This window comes from Neomonachus schauinslandi, chromosome 5, assembly GCF_002201575.2.
Source record: "Neomonachus schauinslandi chromosome 5, ASM220157v2, whole genome shotgun sequence".
Classification (NCBI taxonomy): domain Eukaryota; kingdom Metazoa; phylum Chordata; class Mammalia; order Carnivora; family Phocidae; genus Neomonachus; species Neomonachus schauinslandi.
The window spans coordinates 171,108,944-171,129,911 of NC_058407.1; the positions used below are offsets into that span (position 1 = coordinate 171,108,944).

Genomic DNA, 20,968 nt, shown 5'->3' on the forward strand with positions numbered 1-20,968 from the left:
CCTTAGTTTTATTCTAAAGGCTTTTCGGCTGATTAAATGAAGCCTACCCAGATTATTGAGGATAATACTTAAACTGGTTGTAGATGTTAACCACATCTATAAAATTCCTTCACAGCAACCCCTACATTAGTATCTAATTGACTGGGTACTATACCTGTCATGAAGACACCTAAAGCTAGCCATCACAATGGGATACCATACAGAAGTTCAATAGGAATAGACCAGTCAATATATAACAAGGTGGACAGGTCTCAGGAACATAACACTGAATAAAAAAAAATGTAAGAGTGAAATGTATTATGATACCATTTATTAAAATGCACAAAGGAAAATTATGTGTAATTCATGACTAAATACATGTATAAAAGTATAAAATAGGAGTTAGAAAATAAACAGCATTCTTAATTGATGGCTCCCTGGGGAGACTTGGCCGGATGGTTAAAGCATCCTGTGGTTTGGTAATGTTCTGCAGTGTTTTAATTCCTTGACGCTGAAGGAAATCAATATGGTAGTGTTAACCATTGTTCCTATGAGGACACAGGTAGTTGAGGAATCTTCTTTATTTATTTATTTTTAAGGGAAAGAGAAGAAGGTTAAATATTTGCTTGGGTAGAATTGGTTAATATTGTGCTGCCATTAGAAGATGTTATTCATAAAAAATCAGTAATATTACAAGAAATCCTCTAAAAAGGAAATATTGCAGAGACTCTCATAATTTCTCACACTAGAATAGCGCTCTGTCATACAAGCATTTTCGACTCACTTTATTGAACAATCCACTTTGAGGAACTGTATTGAGTCCTGAGGGGTGAGTGCAAAGGTTAGCAGGGAGGCTGCCTGGGCATGACCTGTGGGACCTTCAGCAAGGTTTTTGAATTTAGCATCTCAAAGCTTTGGTGTCTCATCCATAAAATGAAGATAATAATAATCATGTTGTTAGGATCTAATGAGATAACCCAGGTAAAACGCTGGGCACAGAGCCTGAAAAAGAGTAGCACTCCATAAACGTCAAAATGTATCCTACAGGGGAGAAAAAAGGAATAAAATGTTCTCAACTGAGTAAAAGAAATAACACCTTCTTTGTACCCCACACTTTTCTAGAGGTTTTTATATTCATGGTTTCTTTCATCCTGATGTGACACTTAAAGGTAGAACAGCCAGTATCATTTATTTTCATGTTACAGACAGGAAGTGAGGTATCTGGAGACCTCTGTGGAAATGGGAATGTTCATCCATTTGAAGAGTTGACTAATATTTTAGACTTTTGTCTTGCAGTATTAATTATTACAATGGATTCAGTGTGCACTGTCACGTGCTTGGGAGAGCACATCAGTGTTCCATAAATACTACTTATTATCTCATTGAATCTTCATACTCCTCATGAGATCCAAATGATCATTATTCACATTTTATAGAGGAGGAGATTGAGGCTTAGCGAGGTGGTGATGTGAGTTGCCCAAGTTGGTTTTTGGGTTTTTTGTTTGTTTGTTTGTTTGTTTGTTTGTTTTACCAAAGTTTTTTTCATCCCATGTTCCCCCGGCCCATTACTACTGGGATGGCAGGTTACAAACAATAGATAATACAAATTGATACATAATGCAAATTGATAGCTAGTAGCATAGATAATACAGACTGAAGGAGAACCAACACACTTCACATTTGGCTGATAGGAAGCATTTTTGTGTTTTATAAATTTGAATCTTGAGTATTTCTGCTGTAACTTAATACTTCAAACAAAATATCTCTGTTGTCTTATTTTCCTTTGCTTGGCTTGGGCTCCCCATTCAAGATGGGTATGAAAAATGGGACTCTTCTGACCATCTGCTAGCCTACAAGCAGCTGCTTTATTGCCAGATTTACTCACTAATATTCTCCCTAAAGGCAGGGGACATAATCAAATACTGATGATGTTAGCCCAGGAACAGCAGTTTCCAACAACACAGGAAGGAAGAAGTAAGATTTTCTACAAATGATGTCTATCTGGAAGTATTCTCAAACAGTTAGTCCTTATTAACAGATAATCTTGTCACATGAAATTAGAATGTGCCTTGATTAGTTTAAGCATTTGACATTGCTGGATTAATTTGTATGAGATTGTATAGAATAAAATAATGGAAATTTCAAGGATAAATGTTACCTGAAGCACGTTATAAAACTCCCTATTAGAGATTCTTAAATCACTTTTAAAAACTTATTCCAGTGTAAATATTACCTGCATTTTTCAAATGAAAAAAATAAAGCACTGAGGTAGCAAATAATTTGTTCTTGGTCATTTGCAGAATTGGAAAAAGAAATGTAAAAGAAACCAATTCTTAGAAATTTAAAGTTAGCTCAGTTTAACTATCTGGCTAGTCATAATTATATTAATTTATGCTTCATAGTCTATAGTTCCATACTGGTAAAGGTAATAATTTTTCAAAAATGAAAGAAAAATCTAAATGGTGAGGATGTTAAAGCCATCATAAGATTGTATAATTATGTTTAAAATTATAATGTGTTGGTTTACAGGAAGCAGAGGAAAAAAGCATAAGATAAACAAACCAGCTAGAAATCTAGTGGAAAGTGCCTTCTAGGTTCTGAGTGGTCTATTCCTCAACATTTTATTTGGAACAGCTAACTGTTAATTCTCCAATCCCCCTGATTGAGCTCCCCACCCCCACCCCCACCCCCACCCCCATTGAGCTTTTATCCTAGAACCAACTCTTCTTCATAGGAGACTCAGCACAAGTAGAACAGTGATATTGCCAGTTATTTTAGCTTAAACTATCTATATTGCTCTCTGAATAGAAATGAAACTCATTCTGGTTGAAACTGGTTTGGCAAATTATCCTCCTTGCCAGGCAATAACAGAGAGAATACATACTAAGCTTTTGTTACTGATTGTAACAAAATAGTGTTTCTTGGACCATTAATACCTTTTATAATTTATTTTGTTTTTATACTTTATATCTTAAACCTTTTATTCTTAGTGCCAAACCTGAATTAAAATGAATTTGTTCATTACTACTGGAGATTTTTTTTCTAAATCCTAGGCTATATAAAAAATTTAGGTCTTAACAAGCCTTAACACAGCATATGACCTTTGACCCAACAGCTGCCCTCTCAAAAAAAAGTGGGACCCATTCAGTTCACAAAGATATCCACTGCTACTTATAAAACTTTACAGATGGGGGAATACAAAAGCAGCACTGCTTTTTTGTTCCTGGGTTTAAAAATACATGTACTTCAGCTAAAATAACTAGATTAATGGCCAAGAGCCAGAGTAGAAATGGATTTTCCACTGTTCAAAGGGGCCAAAGTTTCCAGGGGAAAAATTTCTGTAGCTAAAGCTAAATAATAAGGAATTGAAGTATATGTTGAACTTTCAAGCTTAAAAACTCTTGTATTTTCTCTGAAGCTTATTGTAGTCCCAGGTCTTATTAGTTAACCTGTTTTTTCCCCAGTAGCATCATTTGGATAGTGGTTTATGCTTGGTGTTAATTCATTGTTTTTCATATTTTAAGATAGGACTTACACCTAAGCATTTCAAGAATTATATCGAGAAGCTAAATTATATTTTCCCCTTATTTGGGTAAGCTGAACTAAGAATCTGAAGAAAGAACACAGATCTGGGCTTCTTTTTATGACTGCTTATATGCTAGTAGGGCGGTTAGCTCTGTGTCCGTTTCCTTATGTTCTTACCCGTCGAGACTCAGCGTCATAAGATTATTAAAGAATTTTAAATGATTTTTTTTAAGGTTTTATCTTTTTATTAAAACTTATGTTCTCGACATCCAGACTTGGTCTCATAAGATTATTACAAGAATTTTAAAAGATATTTGAAAAGTAGTTTTATCTTTTTATTAAAAAGTAATTATTTTCTAATGAAGTTATTAAATTTTAAAAATTACTGAAAATCTCATACATTGCTGATGGGAATGTAAAATGGCACAACACTCTGGAAAATAGTTTGGCAGTTTCTTACAAAGTTAAACATACAATTACCATATGACGCAGCAATTGAACTCCTAGATATTTATCCTGGAGATATGAACACTTAGGTTCACAAAAAAACCCATATGTGATTGTCCATATCAGGTTTATTTGCAATTGCAAAAGCTATAAGCAACCCAAATGTTCAATGGGCAAATACGTAAATTGTGATACATTCATGCTATGGAATACTATCAGCCAAAAGGAATAGACTATGGATAACACCCAGCAACTTGGATGGTTCTTCTGGACGTTGTGCTGAGTGAAAAAGTCAGTCTCAGAGGTCACATACTATATGACTCCATTTATATAACAGTCTCACAGTGACAAAATTACAGTGATTGAGATCAGTGGTTGCCAGGACTGTTGGGGAGGGTGTGGCTATAAAGGGGTAGCATGAGGGAGATCATTGTGTTAATGGAACATTTCAATATTATAACTGTGCTGATGGTTATACAAATTTATACATGTGGTAAGATTTCATAGGAACAATGCACCCCCTCCCACAAATGAGTGATATAAAAACTGGTAAATACAAATAAAGTCTGTAGTTTAGCTAGTAAGTGTTGTACCATTGTCAGTTTCCTGGTTTTGATCCTACACTATGGTTATATAAGTTACCATTAGGGAAGCATACCTGAACTCTCTGTGCAGTTTTTACAACTTCTTGTGAATGTTTAATGATTTCAAAATAAGCTTAAAAGCAAAACAAGGGAATTGAGAAAAGATGATAGAAATAGCAGCTGTGGCCACAGGTCCCTGTGATCAGGTATTGAGACTTACCATCTTGCAGAGAAACTGGTAGGGGAGTCATCATTGGCTTTGGGGCTTTATGGCTACTGGTTGTGAATGGGGCTCAAACGGATGAGAGGCTCTAAAAACATAGGATGAATGGACTTCCAGTTAAGCACAGCAGATTGACCGTGGGTGGTTTTTTTTTCTTCTTCTAAGAATACATTGAAATGATAGCAGAACTTAAAAGAATGGGGGGAAAAAACCCATAAATCCATGGTGTAAAGGCTTGAAAAAAGACTTAGCAGTTGACAAAAGGCCTAAGAAAATCTGGAGTGATAGAAAATGGACAGAGGAGTTGTAGCTGCCTTAAGAAAATGTAAAGAATCTGCAGTGGGAGAACTGACAAGGGCTGAGTCATTCACCCCCGGAGGCTGAGGAGCAGTCCCACAGAAGCTGGGGATGGAGGGGACACCCAGGGCTGGAGTAGGAGTTACACAAGTTGGTTGAACTGCCAGTTTCCCCTTCCTACCCCAACCACCAATACTACCAGCAGCTCCCTCTGCCTGGCGGACTGGAGATTTAATCTTAGGGTATATTGAATCAGAGGAGTTCTCGATGTGGAAACACCAGCAGGAGGGAATAAACCTTGGAGTAGAGAGCAGGAGAGTTCAGTAAAAATCAGCCCAGTAAACTGTGGAATTCCCAACCCACTCCCCTTCCTGATGGGGAAAGCTGACCACCTGGTGACTGCCTCCTCCCCTACCCTTCATAGAAAATGAGAAACTTCTCTGAAGAGACTCAGTGGACCCTGGTTACTGTCACAGGGCCAGTTTCTCTATAGCTGACTTGTCCAGTCACTCCTAATGAAGCCTGCTAGTCAGCAACCACCCTGTGTATACACCCACACCCACAAGCTTCCAGCCAGCATTTTAGGGCTTTACTTTTAAATACGAACTGGCGATCAGGGATCACCAGATGTTTGATGAAAGCTTCCAACACAAAAGACAGATGGATACCGAACAATGAAAAGAAATAATCAGGAGATAATATAGGGAACTGGAAGAAAATGACAAAAAAATATTACTTTCAGTTTATTCAAATTAGAGACAATATTACATTCACAAAACAAGAATAGGATGCTTTTATTTATTTTTTTAAATTAATTTATTTGACAGGGAGCACAAGTAGGCAGAGCAGCAGGCAGAGGGAAAGGGAGAAGCAGGCTCTCCACCGAGCAGGGAGCCCGATGCGGGGCTTGATCCCAGGACCCCGGGATCATGACCCAAGCTGAAGGCAACCGCTTAACCGACTGAGCCACCCAGGCGCCCCAAGAATAGGATGCTTTTAAAAAGGAATAACCAGTGGCGCCTGGTTGACTTGGTTGGTTAAGCATCCAACTCTGAGTTTCAGCTCAGGTCTGGACCTCATGGGGCGTGGGATTGAGCCCTGCATTGGGCTCTGCGCTCAGTGGGGAATCTGCTTGAAGTTTCTCTCCCTCTGCCCCTCCCCCTGCTCTCATGCTCACTTGCTGCCCCCCTCCCCCATGCTCACTTGCTCCCTCTCAAATCCTCAAGAAAAACGGGGGTGGAAGGGGATAACTAAAACTCTGAAAGAGCCCTAATTAAAAATACAGTATCAAAAATTTTTTAAAAAAAACAATGGGGGCGCCTGGGTGGCTCAGTCCAGTTAAGCGCCCGACTCTTGGTTTCAGCTCAGGTCATGAGATCCAGCCCCACATGGGCTCCATGCTCAGTGAGGAGTCTGCTTGAAATTCTCTCTCTCCTCCCTCTGCCCTTCCCTGCTCTTGGCACACACTCTCTTCCTCCCTCTCCCCAAAATAAATCTTAAAAAATGAAATAACATAGGGCGCCTGGGTGGCTCAGTTGGTTAAGCGACTGCCTTCGGCTCGGGTCATGATCCTGGAGTCCCGGGATCGAGTCCCGCATCGGGTTCCCTGCTCTGCAGGGAGTCTGCTTCTCCCTCTGACCCTCCTCCCTCTCATGCTCTCTGTCTCTCATTCTCTCTCTCTCAAATAAATAAAAAAAAAAAATCTTAAAAAAAAAAAAATGAAATAACATAATAAAAGAGTTGGAATGTGAAGTTATCTGTCAGAGATGGGGGAACAAAAAGTGGGAAAAAAAGGTAAAATGATTAGAGAAGAAATCAGGATATGTAAAATCCTTGTCAGAATTCCAGAAAGTAAGGAGAGATAAGAAACATTTAAAATAGATTTTTCAGACCTAAAGGACATAATTTTTTTATATGGAAGAGGTGTATCAAGTGCCCAGTAAAATAAATGAACGAAGTCCCACACTGAGACAGACCGTTACGTGGTGTACAGGGCTTCCAGAAATAAGCATCCCCCTACCAAAGTCCTATACAAAGGAAGAAGAAATGACGGCTGACTTCTCAATAGCAAAACTGGATGTTAAAAATAGTGTAGCAATTATCTTTAAAATTCTAAGGGAGAATCACTTGAGCTTTGTAATACTCTACCCAGCGAAATATCAGTCAAATGTCAAGGTAAAGATAATTTCAGACACATGGGGACTCATTTACCTCTTATGCATCATTTCTTAGGTTGTTCTTGGAGAATGATCTCCAGCAAATAGGAATAAATGAAGAAAGAGGAAGGTGTGGAGTCCAGTTAATGAGAGCTCTAACACAAGGGATCAAGAAGGGGACATGCAAGGGTAACAGCGTGTCAGGGACAGTCAGGCCAGACTGAGCAAGAGGACGGAGAGTCCTTGGAGGAAGTTCTGGGGGGAAAATGGAATGGAAGATTAGCTGACAACTTTGTGCATTTGAAAAATACTGATAGACTTCTGCTAGGTGTGATAGAGCATGTGGAAAAATTTAAGGTGGAATCATGGAAAACTAAGCTGGGAGGAGGGGGATGAAATGATTGTTAATCCCAGGAGAAACAAAGACTGTACCAAGAAAGGAAACATAATCCTTAGTACATTCCTTGTATTGTATATTTACAGAGTCATAATAAACCCTGACTATTGACTTACCAGGAAATAGCCGTTTACTTATATAGGAAGGATTGAAGTAGGGAAAGTGGGGTGGTTTGGAGAGCTGAGCTCTCATCTACTGTGGTAGAAAGCCAGTAGTTATCATCCAAAATTGAAAAATCAAGAATATTATCCCAAACTATGGCAATAAATACAAGAATAACAGCTTAGTTGAAAGTGCTCTTGGGAGTAAGTTAAGATTTGAGGGAAGGTTGAGCCAGGAGTTGTTTTTCATGGTAAGCCTTTATCACTGTTTGATAAAATAAGAGTTACTGTGTTCTCTCTGTACTGATTTATAAAGGAGAAACTTTATCCTGCAGAACATGTATATCAAGTATCTGCCCCTTTGAATGTTGGGTATTTTTCATTCTTTTTATTGCCTGGCCCTCTGCAAACAGGTTCACATTTTGAGAGGGGGTAAGGAGACTTGAGTGGTCGATCTGGAATGATTAATACTGTGAAGCTCATTATTTGTAGGTGGAGCAAATACGTTCAATCGCCATGTGTTCTGAGTCAAGAGGTTAGAGCCCCACAGGAATGATCTATTGTCTCTACTTTGATTTAGGATATTTTAAGTTTGATCAACATTCCAAATAATTGCCTGTCTTAGTACTTATTGTAGCATTTGTCTCTATGTTTATGACTTTCTAGTGCCACAGGAATGACACTTTTAAAAATGAAAACCATGGGGGCGCCTGGGTGGCTCAGATGGTTAAGCATCTGCCTTCGGCTCGGGTCATGATCCCAGGGTCCTGGGATCGAGCCCCATGTCTGGCTCCTGGCTCAGCGGGGAGCCTGCTTCTCCCTCTGCCTCTCCCCCTGCTCGTGCTCCCTTTCTCTCTCTATATATATCTCTGTGTCTCGAATGAATAAATAAAATCTTTAAAAAAAAAAAAAAAAAAGAAAACCATGACATTTGCACAGCTATGGCATCATGAAATCCATGAGAGGGAAACCAGGCCTTCCCATCTACTGTGTGCACAGGACCTACCACTCGGTGGTTAATAGCTAAGCACTTAATGAATAAACAAGATCTCTTAGAAATTTCTGTTCAATTGATCACCAAAACATGGCTCATATAATTAAGTTCCGATCATGTGCACCTGTTTTTAACATTAGCCTGACAGCCATTAACCTGCTTAAACCCCAAAGGGAGCATCGGCTTCTGGGCCCGTAGCCTCTGGGTGTGCTTCGTAGGTAAGCATATCTGCCACTTGCTCCATTGCAGTAGGTTCTAGGCAGCCCTTGGGCAATGGAAACCTGCCGGGATTACGTGCCTTGCTGGTGCAGGGACCCTATTCCATCCGTAAGGAAATATGTGCTCTCCATTATTTTGAAATAAACGTTCATGGCTTTGTAGACTCTACTGTCAAGCATACATAGGTATCCCAGGCTATGTAGTGGTAACATCTAAAGATTTTTTGATCTACTGTTTGCTTATTTTATTAATTTGTTTTGTTTTATTTGTCAGAATGTTATGGAACAGTTCAATCCTGGGCTACGAAATTTAATAAACCTAGGAAAAAATTATGAAAAAGCTGTTAATGGTAAGTCTCTTTTCTAAATTTATAAATATAGTGCATATATAAAAACCAGTAAATATTTTAATTATTTTGAAGTGCTTAATAGTGAATTTTTAAAGTGTCTTTAAGTTGATAGAAATTATTTACATTTAATTCTATGGAAGTTTGCAACGATAGGATATTGGTGTATTTGAAATGAATAAATGGAATCATAGACTTATAAGTGATGCATTTTAATGATCAAATCATGGTTATTGACATGACTCGTATTTTATATCATTGCCGTCAGTAGGTTTTCCACTTGGCAAACCAAATTCTTTGTGAACTAGTATGTACTTAAAATATTTGTTAGTATCTTGTAGCAGAGGAATTGTTCTCTTTATATAGAAGAGTTTCTTGCCTTTGGGTGCATAACTTTTGATAGTGATATGAACAGATTTTTAACCTGAATGGAAAAACATCTAAATTAAAGGTTGAACTTAGATTCTCATTTCAAAATGAGCTCTTCCTGTAAAATGAATTCAAGCATTGGCTTTTGCCTCTCTTTTGTGAACCAGACTTGTTTGCTAGTTTCAGGAGGTTTCATTGAGAAAGCTGACATGCATCTACACATGCATTTCCCTCCTAAAAGGTGAATGTTATCAATGATCACCTTAAAAACTTGAGATGCTAATAATCACCAGATTCTAACATGGTCAAAACAATTCTCCTTATGTAACAAGTGTCACCCCCAAAATATTCAGACCCCAGTTTCACCCTCTACCCTGGTTCACTAAGACCACCAATAACATGAGTAGAAAATTTAGTTTCCAATGGTTTTAGATCAAGTTTTGTCTTTTATATATCTCTTGTTTCTCCCTTTCACCATGGCCCACCTTTGGCTGCTCCCTCTTGAGATTTTGAAAATAAACCCATGACCTTACACACCCGCAGCATAAGCATGCCCCAGGAAAAGGCGGTATGGTAGCTGGAGTTTGGATGACAGGTGCCCAGTTGTCATAGTCCTGGAAAAGTAAAGTGCTTATTTACTTTCTTCTGCATCTCTGTGCTGTTTGCCAGACATTTTCAGCGCTGGGAAATCCTCCCTCATCCCCCAAGCAGTATCAGTGACTTCTGTAGGTAACCCCTCACCCCTTCAAAGAGCAGGAAGGAGACTTGTTTTAGAATTCTTGCACAGCTGCCTCTCCCTTGATGACTGCTTAGTCACAGGGCCACAAAGTCATTGCCTTAGATGCCCTGTGAAGGAAATCACCATGACCTGCAGTGGTTTTTTTTCTTTCTAGCACTTGCTGTCTCTTTGAGGCAGTGTTTTATAAGGTGACTCAGGGACCTGCCAGCCCCTTAGTCTCTTGCTAACAAGGCTTCTCCCCAAAGGGACTATTCTGCACTTCTAAAGTATTTCCAGTATTTTTGGCAGGCCATCTTTTTTTTTTTTTTTGAAGCCATTGAGAAATCGAGATGAATTGGTAAAGTCCTTGGTAAGAATTTGTGGCATAGTTTAGGATGCCAGATGTGCAGTCAAATCAGATGTCCTGATTTACTTAGGTCGTAAATCAGGACAACATGCACAGCTAACAAAGAGCATGGAATGAGCTGTGTCACAGGAATTTGAGTAGTGGACGTTGGTGGGGAACGGAGCAGGCAGTGGGCCTTGTAGGAGCTCTGCTAGCTGACAGATGTTAGGTTTCAGGCAGAAAAGACCGCATCCAAGCCAAGATCTGAGGTCCACACTGCCATGGGTGGGTAGCTGTTGGGGAATAATAAAATACAGCGTGGAGTAGGGTCAGGTTATGAATGCATTTGAATGCAGCATCAGTTACCTATTGTCACATAATCAAGTGTCCCTAAACTTGGTGGCTTAAGACAACAATAGTTTATCATTTCTCAAGGTCTTGTAAAGGTAGTGCAGTTCTCTAGCCCCCAGGGACTCAATCCTGCAGCTGCATCAGCAGGGGCGCTGGACTCCCTCCCTCCCGGGGACATAGCAGGCTGTTCGAAGAGTACAAATCCCTGTGAGAGTTATGCTTGCTGGCACCCCATTGGCCAAGGCAAGTCAGATGACCAAGCCACCCATCAGTGTATAGACAGCTACAGAGGTTGGGAATTCTGGGAGGTGCGGTTTATTGAAGGCCATTACTGTACAAATCTATCATGAACTCTCTGGAGTGTGGGCTTACGCTATGGGCAGTGGAGGCCATTAAAAGTTTTTGAGCAGAGTTTTAACCTAATGAAATCATATTTTAAGGAAGAGTTATCTGGTAGAAGTATATAAATTAGATTGAATTGATTGGTCAACCACTAAAATAGAACAAATATGCTTTGTTCTTAAAACAGTAAGTGATAGAAAATCTCTTAATGTAGTCACAAAGGGGATGGCAAAATTATGAGAATATTGTTTGATTCTTTATTAAGTTCTGGATAAATTATATAGTTTTTAAAGTTAATTCCACTTTATCGTAAAAGCAAGGGAATTTTACCATTCTGAGGTTAGTTTTAAAAACATAAATCATCCGTTAATGAAAAATTTCAACATAATGTGTGAATGCAAACCAAAAATTTTGTTTATATATTGTGTAAATCTGCATGCCATTCTCCCACTGATCTGCCTTTCAGCTTTATCAGTATCTTAAAATTTAAAGTCTTCATATTAAAATATTACATGTATTAGCTTGACAGTTTATTGGCTACCAACCTTGTTTTTAGGTGGAGTCCTCTCTTTTTCAGTTCTAGCTGAGACCAAAGAGTCAAAAAGCACTATAATTTAGAACTGGGGAGTGACCTTAACTGCAGTTGTATGCGTACTCCCTCTGATTTGCCACTGACCTTGGGCATGTCCCTGCATATCTCCACTCCACTCCTTCATGAAACAGGGTGGGACTACCGCTGACCCACGTCTTCATGTTCTTGGGGAGATGAACTTAAGTAATGGCTTGGAAAGTCCACATAAATGCTACTTGTTATTGTTCTTATTTACAATTATACTTTAAGGTTATTCTCAGATTTATGAAATAACTGTATAATAGAGCATGGTACAGTTGTTAAACTTGTACACATGTATAGTAAAAACCGTAACTTCTGTAGTATTTTAACTCAACAAGAAAGGCTAAAATAAATGAATTTGCCATGAAAATACTACTTTTTTGGCCAGTAATACCTTCAGCTGGACTTGTACCTAATTTGTTCTGTGGCCCTCCCACCCTTTTTATATTTGAAATGCCTTTTTAATTCACCATTTTAAAACAATACCCATTATAAAATTGGGGCAAAGCAGTTGGCATGGCCTCTGGTTTTCTTTGCAGTAAAAGGAAAGGAATCTTAGAGATCCCTAAGGGCTCTTTTAGCTCCAAAATTCTGTATTCTTCAAAGTTAGTCTTTGAAGTAAAATAAATTTTCTTCAAAATCACCCTAAATAGGCTAGGTCTTGTTAAAAAGCCTGCTTGTTGTAAAGTGAAAGAAGGAATCCGTATTAATAGCTTCCATTTGTTTGTTCAGTGCTCACGCTATTAGGACATTTTATAGATGACCATCCTTTGTTTCAGAAAGGACAGCTACCTTGCCCAAGGAGGTCGTGTCATTAGAAGTAAAAGTAGAATTCAAACCCAGGTCTCTCTTGCCCCCAGTTCCCCTCCCCAGAGAAAAAGAAAGGAAAAGAAAAATCAAAAACAAATTTTTGTACCTTATAATTTAGTCCTCAGAATCAATTTGAAAGAAGAGAGATTATTTTTAAGATGATTAGAATCCAATTTCTACAGAAATAAAAGTTCCCCTTGTCTCTGCCAAAAAGGTGGTGGGGGGAGGATAGAACCTTCACTTACTTTTCAGGTAATTCTGTTGTGTTTTTAGGATGATAACATATTTCAAATTTCATAGATTTTTCCCCCTGACAACAAATATATTATTGGTTGTGGCTCAGAATACCTTTTTCAATAGAAAGAAGAAAAAAAAAGCCATTGAAAGACCAGGTTCCTGGGCCACCGCATACAAGTTCTTTTAACTAATTAATGTTGCAGACCCATATAGCTATAGAATAACCATCTGAGAAGAGATTTCTTGTGGAAGTGGATGTGTTTGTAGCCCTAATTTGGTGTTGAAAACATATCCACTCTGGCAGGGCCTTTTCTGGACTTCCAGAGCCTGCTGTTGAAGATTCCCCAGGTCTGGTCTAAGGTGAGGATCCTATAGGGTTTTCCACCCAGTGGGGGCCTCTGAAAGTGCAGTGGAGGGACCTCTGCCCCTGGCACAGCTATTAAGCACAAGCCCTGCCTTCTGAGAGACACCCTTGGCACAGCCCCAACCTTCCTGTAGCCAGAAGGGACTGAGGGATATTTGGAAGCAAACCTCCATGGCACTTCCTCTTTTCTTTGTCTAAGTGATTGATGACTTTTGTGTGTCACCTTCCCTGTCTAGCTATGATCCTTGCGGGGAAAGCCTACTACGATGGAGTGGCCAAGATTGGTGAGATTGCCACCGGGTCCCCCGTGTCAACAGAGCTGGGTGAGCTGAGCGTCCACTATATACAAACGCAAGTTGAGCTGGCTGCACGGCCTTTCCTCCTGTGAGCCCTTGTGAGAATACATGACGCAGCCCAAAGCCCGACAGTAAGACGAGCTAGCCCGGTACTCCAGTGTGTTCACTTTTGGAACGATTGAGTTTGCTGTGGTCTGTCGAAAGTGGGGCTTAGTTAGAGGGCAGGCCAAGGCCAGTGGCTGGCCTCCCTGCTCCCTAGGAGTTGGGCTTCTGCCTCTAAACTTGGGGCCCTAGCCCTTCCCCTTGGATCCCTGGGGCATGAAGCCCAGGGAGCTTTGACCTACATTCTTAAGGAGATGGGCACGGCGGGCCTCCTGACTCTGGCAGGAGTGCTTCCTGTGACTCACCTAGCAGAAAGTCAGACTCCTCTACGTCCTGCTCTTGGCTCTCGCTGCTTCCACAGTTGCTCTCCGTTGTGATTTTTCCGGTTTTGCTGGTATGAATTGATCTCCTGTGCACAGGAGGAGGGCAGCCACACCCTCGGCACCACGAGCTGCGGAGGGAATCTGGGTTTCTGTTTACAGACTCCGTTCACTCCTCCTAAGGGTGGAAAAGTCACTGTTTTTCCTTTTCTAATAGCCCCACACATAACAATCATTTTTAAATCTTGAATAAAGGATGAATATGTTTTATTTTAAATAAATGTTTCATTTTACAAAGGGTAAGATTTCTGGCTTCAGAATATTTGTCATAATTTGAAATGTTCAGAATAGCAGAGGAAAATATTGGTAAAGTTGTGTGTATTTAAAGAAAAGTGTTTCTCCAATTAACAAGCAGAAAGGGAAGCTGGGGGTGGGGGGGGCTTGTAGGATTCAAATAATTCACATCATTTCTACATAAAGTGTCTTAAGGGTTTTCAGGATTGTTTGGAGAACTCTTACCTGACCCATAGAAGTGGAGGAACAAATTCAAGGTGTGATAACAGTGCTGGGGTTGGGGGCTGGGCTGCAGGATGTGGAGTGGAACTGGGCGCTCAGGAACATTCTCTGACAACTTCGGTTCTTGGAGAGTTTGTAAAGAGTCTTGAAACCTAAGCCTGAAGTGATGTCGTGTGATGAGTAAGTCCGTACTACTCTGTTTAATAGAATCAGTTACATGCAGACGTTTTTCAAAGCCCTGACTTGTGTTCTGTTGGTTCTGTCACTTGTGCGTGTTCTGGCAAGGGATGGACTCTAGAAACTCTGTCCTCAGCAGAGTCAGTTTAATAAAATACACACTGCATTGTGTAGACAGAAGCAGATAGTAAAACTTACTGGGATGATGGAGATGATTAGAGGTTTCCAAAAATAGGATTAAATTAAAAAGAAACATCCTATCTGTGTCAGGCGCCAGGGGAAAGCATGTGACCCCTACGTCAAACCATATGGCGCTCTGATTCACCATCATTCGGTTCGCCTTTTTAATGTTTTATGGTTCTTGCCACTGTTTAAATAAGATTTCTGTTCCACACCTTACTTTATTCAGCTGTAAATTCATAACCTTGAATCAGCTATTTCCACAGCAACCGTGTTGTTGTAAACACAGGCTGAAAACTTCTTCAGTTTCAGTGAGGAAAATATGTTGCAGCGGCGAAATTTCTTTCATGTGGACATGCGTTTTATTTGGAGGGAATGGAAATAACTTCTGTGTTTTATTTTTGTTTCAAGTTGTCTTTTTTGCTTATATTCACCATGTTATATGGTTAGTAATTTTCTGCTCATCTGCAGCAATTCCACAATCAAGTGCCATCCTAGCAAGCGTTGCTTTCGGAGGCCTACTGTTTAACTTGTTCTCCTGTGCCTGGTTTTTTATTTTGTTTAAAGTGTAGACTAAAATATACCCTATGTCTGTTTAAATTCCCTATATGAAAGGCTAATGAATTCATAGAAGAAAGAGACCTAAGGTAGATTGTATTTCTCTCATTTTTCAAGAAGGTGTTATTGTCTAATTACTGACTTCTGATGTTGGTATTCATAACTTTATTATGAAACATTATAAATCCCATCTGATAAGACTGAAGGGGCATTTCATATGTGAAGATCATGAATCAATTCAAAATTTTCATTCCTGAAGAGTATTGTCTCTGAAAAACCTTTGTGTGTGTCCCTCCCCCACCCAAACCCCAGCAAATCCTAGTTTGAAAATTTTCAGTTTAAAAATTTTGCTCAGGAAGGAAGTGAAAGGGATGCTGAAAAATTCTTATTTCTAAATCTGAGATTACAAGAGTAGTTTTCATTTTAATGTTGAATTCAAATATTTTTTAATGTTGCTGTAGGACAACCTTTCTTATTTTATATACTTTTTTGCATGAAATTTCTGTTACATTTATTCTGATACTTTTGTACTTTGGGAGGTAGGTGAAGAAAATATCCTCTAGGTAAAATACTGACCTAATTCATAGAAATTTGCTGTGAGGATTCTACTTGGAAAACCTGGCCAAATGTATTATGAGTGTTAGAGTGGCAGAACTGAGCATTTCAGTGTCTCTTCTCACTTTAGGGGGAAAAAAGGAGCTAAAAGCTGGAGGAGAAAGGTGATTTACCTTTTGCTTATTTTATACTTGTCATTTGGATTGGCATCTATTAAGATAGAGCTGTAGCTCTGCCATTTCTGATTGCTATGGGTGTTTCCATTTAGATATCCCTCCTAACACATCAGCTCACCAAATGCTATGTGAATAATTCTAAGATGCTTTTGCCTAAAAGTAACAAATACCCAATTAATAGTGGCTTAGGCATTAAGGATGTTCATTAACCCACATAAAAAGGCCAGGAGTAGCAGATTCCTGGTGAGGTAATGATTACTAAGAACTCAGGTTCCTTCTCTCCTTCTTCTCATCCTCAAGCCCAACTCATGGTACCGAGATGGCTGCCATTGCTAGTCTTAGACATCACATCCTCTCTCCTCCCATTGTATCCAAAAGCAGGAAGGGGAATTTCTTCTCAGTTGTGCCCTTTACCAAGGAGGAAACCTTTCCCCAGCAGCCCCAGCACACACATCCTCTCATGTCTCATGACCCTGCAGCCAGAGAGCCTTCCCTAGCATGGTTAGCCAAGGAATACAGCTGAGGGAGAGAGGACATAGCTGTTAGGAGGACATCTGATGACGCCACCACATCCGGCAGCTCTGGTATCAAAGGTCTTGTTTCAGCAATTTTCAATGAAAGGACTGGACTTACACAGATGTCCTCACTTTAGCTGTGCCTCAGACTGCGTACGCTTCTGGTGTTCTGTGTCTCTGAGTGGGATTCTGTTTTTCTCCCACGGGGTGTGGTTTCACTAGCGTGTGTATACTTCAGACATTATGATTGTTGCCTCTCCTGGACACTTGCCTTTTCTTCTGAAAACCATAGCCATCCTTTGCAATCTATTCCTATTTGGGAAGTGGGACTCCACGCACAGAAGAAGAGTTAGGGATTTGGGAGTCGTTTCTGTTTTTCTGCCCTTTTGTTTTTCTTTTCAGCCTTTGGGTGACTAGTAATCATGAACTCTGAGGTGCATTTTCTCTGCCTCTGCTACTTTCCTTTCTTTCCTCCTCTCTTCTTCCTCTCTGCCCATGTGTCTGTGTGACCTCACAGCCTCAATTTTGAAAACTGGGGGACCAGAGAAAAAACATCACCTGTAATTTTACCACTTTGTCACCACTATATTCTTTTCTGGTCTTTTCTTCCCTTGAGGATGCTCGTATATAGCATGCCTCCCAGCAAACGTCAGGTGCTGGCTCTGCCAGACACAGGGCGCAGCCCCTGATGGGTGTCGTTTCATCTCATAGGCCCAACGGCCCTATGAGTTGGGTGTTAGGCACTTTCACTCTCTCTGACTTGCAGATAAGACCTGGAAGGGAAGGGTGTGCCTTAGATCACACAGTTGATAATAGGTGGTTTGACCTTAGAATCGGAGTTCCTCATCTCTGCATTATACCAGACTTCACCTAGGCAAAGGGAAAAAGAGCCAGCCAGCCAAGAAGGGGCCATTGAAGAGGAAGAAGATGGGAACCCCACGATGGGGACCTTTTCAAGAGGGAGATGAGCAGGAAGCAGAGTGTCAGTGGCCAAAGACAGCAGAGAGGCTGACAGTTGTGATGAGAGGTCACTGGTCCCCTTGGAAAGGGTGGTGGTTTCACTAGGGTCTGACCATTAATGCCAGGTGTTATGTTACAGGGTTAGGAAGGACGGAGATTACAGAGAGGTTTACATATATACATATATATGTGTGTATATGTTTATGTAAATGTAAAATGTATATGTGTATGTAAAACATGTTATACAATAACAGCATATATGGCTCTTACCAGTATTGCTTGACTTGTGCGCTTGTACTGCTGTGCTTCAGACAGAGACTCCAGTCTCATTAAGTGCCTGTCTGCTGTGTGTCATGTACTTCAGACATTGCCTCAGCTCATCCTCGGGAGCCTCGTGGATGAACTTTTCCTTCGTGATCTGCAGGGTGGGCAGTAACCCAGTGTTTCCTTGATGTGGCTAATAGGCCCTAAGGGTAAACTTGGCGGTCACCTTAAGAACCGCATGGCGGGGAGAGAGAGAACCTCTATGGGCAACCACATTGGGTCCTGTGTCCCTGACTATGTGCTCTGCAGCCAAGCCAGACAGAACAAGGGTTGTAAGAGTCGGTGACCCCTAGAGAGTGTGGTAGGGGGCATCGGTGTCATGTGAGTCATAGAGCTTCCCCCAGCCCCAACTGAAGCACAGGAAAGATCCTGTGACCTAGGACAAGGAGGCCAGGCTGAATTTTATTTTCCCTTGAGCCCCTGGCGATAGCATGCTGCCAGACACCTAAGAGATGCTCAGTGTGGTTTGCATTGTCACTTCGCTGCTGTCAACTTGTGTGACTCTGGGCAACACTGCATGTCAGTGAGCCAGTTGGCATTCCTACAGGGGATGATGGCGACACCTTCTGGGTTGTTTGAAGATGAGATAATGTGCCTTGTGGATTCTAAAGTTTCACAGACCAGGAAGATGCCTCTCTGTTGCCGCTTCATATAAGCACAAATATTTGGGAACTCAAAAACAGTACAGTTGTTTTCACTGACGTTATTCTCTTCTGTAGAGTGTGTAAGCACATACATTTTCCTTGATTATTCCTAATTATTCATGAACCAGTTTTTCAGTTCTCTCCATTGTATCTTTTTCAATTTCATGAATCTATACTCTTACCTCCATTTTCTTCTTTCCACTTTTCTTCTTTCTGCTATCTTTGCCTCTGTCTTCGGGTTTACTCTGTTATTCTTTTTCTAAATTCTGAAACGATACACTTAACTCATTAATTTTACATTCCTCATTTTATTTTCAATTTTTGTTATTTTTTTTAAGATTATTTGAGAGAGATCGGAGAGGGAGAGGGAGAAGCAGACTCGCCACTGAGCAGGGAGCCCGATATGGGGCTCAGTCCCAGGACGCTGAGATCATGACTTGAGCTGAAGGCAGATACTTAACTGACTGAGCCACCCAGGCACCTGCAGACCTCATTTTAGACAGCAGTGCAAGACCACAGAAATGACCACCATGCAGGTTAAAACCATTGAAAACCTTCTTAATAATGCGGAAAATTAGGATTGTCCCATGACCTTTAAAAATGTTTGTCAAAAACACTAAAAATTCTCTTACTGTCAGTTATAAGTGTATAGGGAAATGAAAAAAATAGTAAAATTAGTATTTAGTACACAGTAATTTAAGGCATTAGAAACACTGGTAATTAAAGCATTTTTATTTATTCGTAAAAAAAAACTTGAGTGGTTTCAACGACACTTATCTCCTCCTGTAACTCAAGATGTGGAATAGGCCTCTTCTGTATGCTTTTGCAGATTGTCATGCTCTTTCCTAAGTTTGCATCAGCTTCCAGCATTTTATCCTTTGTGATTTCAATGGGATGAGATCTCCTGGAGAAGTCTTATACTGTGAAGTTTCCTTTGATGTCACTTTCTCTGAAACATCTTCATTCTTTTCATCACAACTACTTTGCTCATTGTGTTACTAAGTTTGGGCTTCACTCAGTTCTTGTGGCTGCACATCCAGAGTCTCCCAAAAGACCACAGTGCCAACACTTCCAGCTCCTTTAACTCCGTTTACTCTTTTTTTTTTTTTCTTTTTTAAGATTTTATTTATTTGTCAGAGAGACAGTGAGAGAGCACAAGCAGGGGGAGTGGGAGAAGGAGAAGCAGGCTTCCCTCAGAGCAGGGAGCCCGATGCGGGGCTCGATCCCAGGACCCTGGGATCATGACCTGAGCTTATGGCAGACGTTTAACGACTGAGCCACCCAGGTGCCTCCCATTTGATAAAATTCTTGTAAAATATTTAGAATTTAAAGCAGTAGAAATGCCTATTTTCTGTTTTACCCATATTGAACAAAGGTAATTGTGCAGGTTTTGCAGGGTGAAGTGACTCAAACTTGTTGGAAAATATTTTAATGTAAATATCCAAAATTTGTAAGTTTTTCTGTCTGAAACTTGAAAAATAATAGCAATTTTTAATTTTCTGTATATCTGCCGGGTATACATCCTTCCCTCCAAAAACTCATATCCTGGTCATTTTCTCATGAAAATGAAAGGCTCTTTACAAATAGAGTCTGTTCTCCTATTGTAGAGAGTACTCAGAAACTGTGTCATTGCTTTTTTCCAACTGCAATTGAAAGTAAAATATTCATGATTCAAGAGAAATACCAAATTTTAGTCATTTTTATGTTAAATGCTCTAAGTCACTTGAAGATTACAGTAAGAATTAGCATATATTTTGAAGTCTCTTTCAAATTCATTTTGCTAAAGTATTCACCTTTTATTAGTTGTACCTTAACTGCAGGGGTGAGCAAACCAGAGCCAGAGGGCTGGCCAGCACCTATTTGTAAATATAATTTTATTGGAACCTGACCACACCCACTTTCTCACGTGTCGTCTGTGGCTGCTTTGAGGCCTACTGTGGCAGAGTTGAGTGGCTGCAACAGAGAAGTTTGTCCCACAGGGCCTAACTACTTACAGCCTGGCCCTTTACAGGCCTTTCTCCAAAGAAAAAGCAGTTCCTTACCACCTGCTAAGTGCTTGGGTTTCGCATACATTAACAACCATGCGGTATGTGCGCAAGAGTGCAACCACTTTGCCTTGTTGGGAAGAACTAACAAGCAAAGAGCCAGAAACCAGAGCTCTGTAGTCAGGACTGGTAGGTAAAATATTTTAATCCACTATATCTAATTGTTAAATAAGAAGTCACAT

General features: G+C 40.2%; 1 protein-coding gene across 1 annotated transcript in view; it reads left to right on the forward strand.

Annotated features, from left to right (window-relative positions):
- BAIAP2L1 (BAR/IMD domain containing adaptor protein 2 like 1) overlaps window positions 1-20,968 on the forward strand; it is a 99,710-nt gene that overhangs the window by 15,273 nt on the left and 63,469 nt on the right. Inside the window, exons 2-3 of the mRNA XM_021680228.2 lie at window positions 9,196-9,271; window positions 13,655-13,741. Coding sequence (XP_021535903.1) covers window positions 9,196-9,271; window positions 13,655-13,741 — 163 coding nt within the window. The remainder of the gene's footprint in view (window positions 1-9,195; window positions 9,272-13,654; window positions 13,742-20,968) is intronic.